We start from the raw sequence: 3,876 nt of genomic DNA on the forward strand, positions 1-3,876 counted from the left end.
GTAACCGTCAACAGTGAAATTGCTGAATACAAAAGGGTTGTAGTAAGAACCTTACAGTGAAATCTGAATATACAAAAACAGTTTGTAGTTAAACCTTACCCAGTGAATGCGGAATTACACAGGTTTTGTAGTAGACCTCACAGTGAAGATCGAATACAAATCAGGTGTAGGAAGAACCCTTTTAACAGTGAATGCTGAATAACAAACGTGTAGTGACCTTACAGTGAAATTGCTGAATACAAACAGTGTAGTTAAGAACCTTACAAGTGAAATGCTGAATACAACGGTGTAGTAGCACAGTCAACAGTGAAACAAAGGTGTAGCCTGTGACTGAAGCTGTGAGTAGACTCACCTGACTGCGGAATGAGCAACGAGGTATAGACACGGTAGTGATGGACATTACAACAGTGAAATGCTGAATACAACAGGTGTAGTAGACCTACAGTGAAATGCTGAATACAAACAGGTGTAGTAGACTCACAGGAATGCTGAATACACAAGGTGTAGTGACTTACAGTGAAATGCTGAAAGACAAACATGTGTAGTAGACTTTACAGTGAAAAATGTGAATTACAACAGTGTAAGTAGACCTCACAGTGAAGACTGAATACAACAGGTGTAGTAGACCTTACAGTGAAATGCTGAATACAACAGGCTGTAGTAGAACCTACAGTGAAATGCTGAATACAACAGGTGTAGTAGACCTCACAGTGAAATTCTGAATACAACAGGTGTATGTAGACCTCACAGTGAAATGCTGAATACAACAGGTGAGTAGACCTTCACAGTGAAATGCTGAATACAACAGGTGTAGTAGACCTCACAGTGAAATGCTGAATACAACAGGTGTAGTAGACCTCACAGTGAAAATGCTGAATACAACAGGTGTAGAGACCTTACAAGTGAAATCATGAATACACAGGTGTAGTAGACCTCACAGTGAAATGCTGAATACAACAGGTGTTAGTAGACCTGTCCACGGTAGTAAAGTGAAATGCTGAATACAACAGGTGAGTAACCTTACAGTGAAATGCTGAATACAACAGGTGAGTAAGACCTTAACAGTGAAAATGCTGAATACAACAGGTTAGTAGACCTCCAGTGAAATGCTGAATAACAACAGGTAGTAGACCACTTACAGTGAAATGCTGAATACAACAGTGTAGTAAGACCTTACACAGTGAATGCTGAATACAACAGGTAGTAGACCTTACAGTAAATGTGAATTAACAACAGGTTGATAGGACCTCAGCGGAAATGCTGATACAACAGGTGTGTAGTACCTTACAGTGAAATGCTGAATACAACAGGTGTAGTTAGACCTTACAGTGAAATGCTGAATACAACAGGTGTAGTAGACCTCACAGTGAAATACTTACTTACGAGACCCTAACTAACAATGCAGTTTAAAAAAAATACAGATAAGAATAAGAAATAAAAGTAACAAGTAATTAAAGAGCAGCAGTAAAATAACAATATTTACAGGGGGGTACCGGTACAGCTGCWAAATGACTAAAATGTAAATGTAAAATGTAAGTAATTAAAGAGCAGCAGTAAAATAACAATATTTACAGGGGGGTACCGGTACAGAGTAACTTTATGCAGTTACTGCTAACATGACCCCCATTTTCTCCTGAACACAATACAATAGAGGCAGGATACTTGTCCACATGATTAAGCACGTATTTAATGTTGTAAAAATTAACATTAACTCATTTTCAACCAAATGAGCAGCTACTGCTTTTTTTSRTTGGTAGGGCAGAATAAATAGTTGTCTTTGTCATGATGCTCTGCTGTGTCTGGCCTCTAGGCATCGCTGCCTTCTACCTGTCTCTCAAAACGTACACTACATGACCAAAAGTCTGCTCGTCGAACATCTCATTCCAAAATCACGGGCATTAATATGGAGTTGGTTCCCCCCCCTTTGCTGCTATAACAGCCTCCACTCATCTGGGAAGGCTTTCCACTAGATGTTGGAACATTGCTGTGGTGACTTGCTTCCCTTCAGCCACAAGAGCATTAGTGAGGTCGGGAACTGATGTTGGGTGATTAGTCCTGGCTCACAGTCGACATTCCAATTCATCCCAAAGGTGTTTGATGGGGTTGAGGTCAGCACTCTGTGCAGGCCAGTCAAGTTCTTCCAMACCAATCTCAACAAACCATTTCTGTATGGACCTCGCTTTGTGCATGGTGGCATTGTCATGCTGAAACAGGGAAGGGCCTTCCCCAAACTGTTGCCACAAAGTTGGAAGCACAGGGTCGTCTAGAATGTCATTGTATGCTGTAGTGTTAAGATTTCCCTTCACTGGACCTAAGYGGCCTGAGCCATGAKAAACAGCCCCAGACCATTATTCCTCCCCCACCAAACTTTACAGTTGGCACTGTGCATTAGGGCAGGTAGCGTTCTCCTGGCATCGGCCAAAATCAGATGTGTCTGAGGTACAGGTACAGACTCTCTCACGTAAATCTCTCCACACAAAAACCCTGATGGTTAATGGGTGAATATTCAGTCTCACTGAAGGGCACTAGAACATTCTGTGTGTTTTACTTTGAGCAATTATCTCTCTCTCCTCTAGTGTCACGCGGAGTTTAAGAGAAAGGTTGTTACATCTGTGAATTTCCATACTGCATTCTGAAGCCCTCTCCTCTCCTCCTGCCTCCATCCAGGCCCCCCCCCTCCTTCCTCGCCTGCTCCTCTCCTCATCCAGAGCCCCCTCTCGTCCTCCTCCTCCTTCCATCCAGGAGTGCCCCCTCATCCTTTCCATCCAGAGGCCCTTCCTCAGTGACCCCCTATTCCAGGTATGCTTCCCAAGCACTATAGGAATCCATGTTGCATGGGCTGTTGTTATGTAGTTAAATGAAAGACAAGTTGAAGGCCAGTTTGATTGGTGCACTGCTGAGCCTCGCTGCTGGTTAGCTCTAACACACGCACGCACGCACGCAGCACGCACGCACGCCGCCGCACGCACGCACGCACGCACGCACTGCCGCACGCACGCACGCTGACGCACACACACACCACACACCACACACACCAACACACACAGTCTTGTACAGCCGTAAACCTTCACACACACCACACAAGGCACACACACATCACACAGCACACAGCACACACACCACACAACACACACACACAGAATCACACATCAGAATCACACACACGTTATGGTGAATACACGTTCAAATTTTAAAAGCCCAAGCCAAGTGGGGTGTTGGCACCCTGCTTCACTGTGTGACTGGGTGCTAGTCCTCTCTTCTGCTGAATCGGAACACTGGGCTCTGGGTGACTGTGTATGCTATGTCCTCTACTCTGTCTGAACACTGGCTCTGGGATGACTGGATGCTAATGTCCTCTACTCTGTCTGAACCACTGCTCTGGTGACTGGTGCTAATGTCCTCTTAACTCTGTCTGAATCACTGGTCTGGTGTGACTGGACTGCTAATGTTCCTCTACTCTGTATTGAACACTGGTTCTTCTGAGTGACTGGACGGATGCTAATTCCTCTTACTCTGTCTGAACACTGGCTCTGGTTGACTGAGATGCTAATTGTCCTCTACTCTGTCTGACACTGGCTCTTGGGTGACTGGTATTTAATGTCCTATACTGCTGTGCTGAACGACTGGCTCTGGGTGACTGGATTGCTAATGTCCTCTACTCTGGGTCTGAACACTGGCTCTGGGTGACGTGGGGTGGGAATGCTTAATGTCCTGTCTACTCTGGTCTGAACACTGGCTCTGTAGTGACCTGATGCTAATGTCCTGTCCTACTCTGGTGAACAACTGGCTCTGGGTGACTGGTGCTAATGTCTCTACTCTGTGCTGAACACTGGTCTGGGTGACTGGGGATGCTAATGTCCATTCTCTACTCTGCAC

The 3,876-nt window shown here is 45.0% G+C and overlaps 1 protein-coding gene across 1 annotated transcript in view; it reads left to right on the forward strand.

Moving 5' to 3' along the window:
* Window positions 1-3,876, forward strand: part of tmem91 (transmembrane protein 91) — a 29,374-nt gene that overhangs the window by 15,932 nt on the left and 9,566 nt on the right. The window contains exon 3 of the mRNA XM_024144440.2: window positions 2,668-2,799. Coding sequence (XP_024000208.2) covers window positions 2,668-2,799 — 132 coding nt within the window. The remainder of the gene's footprint in view (window positions 1-2,667; window positions 2,800-3,876) is intronic.

The sequence above is a fragment of the Salvelinus sp. IW2-2015 genome, unplaced genomic scaffold (genome assembly GCF_002910315.2).
Source record: "Salvelinus sp. IW2-2015 unplaced genomic scaffold, ASM291031v2 Un_scaffold5266, whole genome shotgun sequence".
NCBI lineage: Eukaryota > Metazoa > Chordata > Actinopteri > Salmoniformes > Salmonidae > Salvelinus > Salvelinus sp. IW2-2015.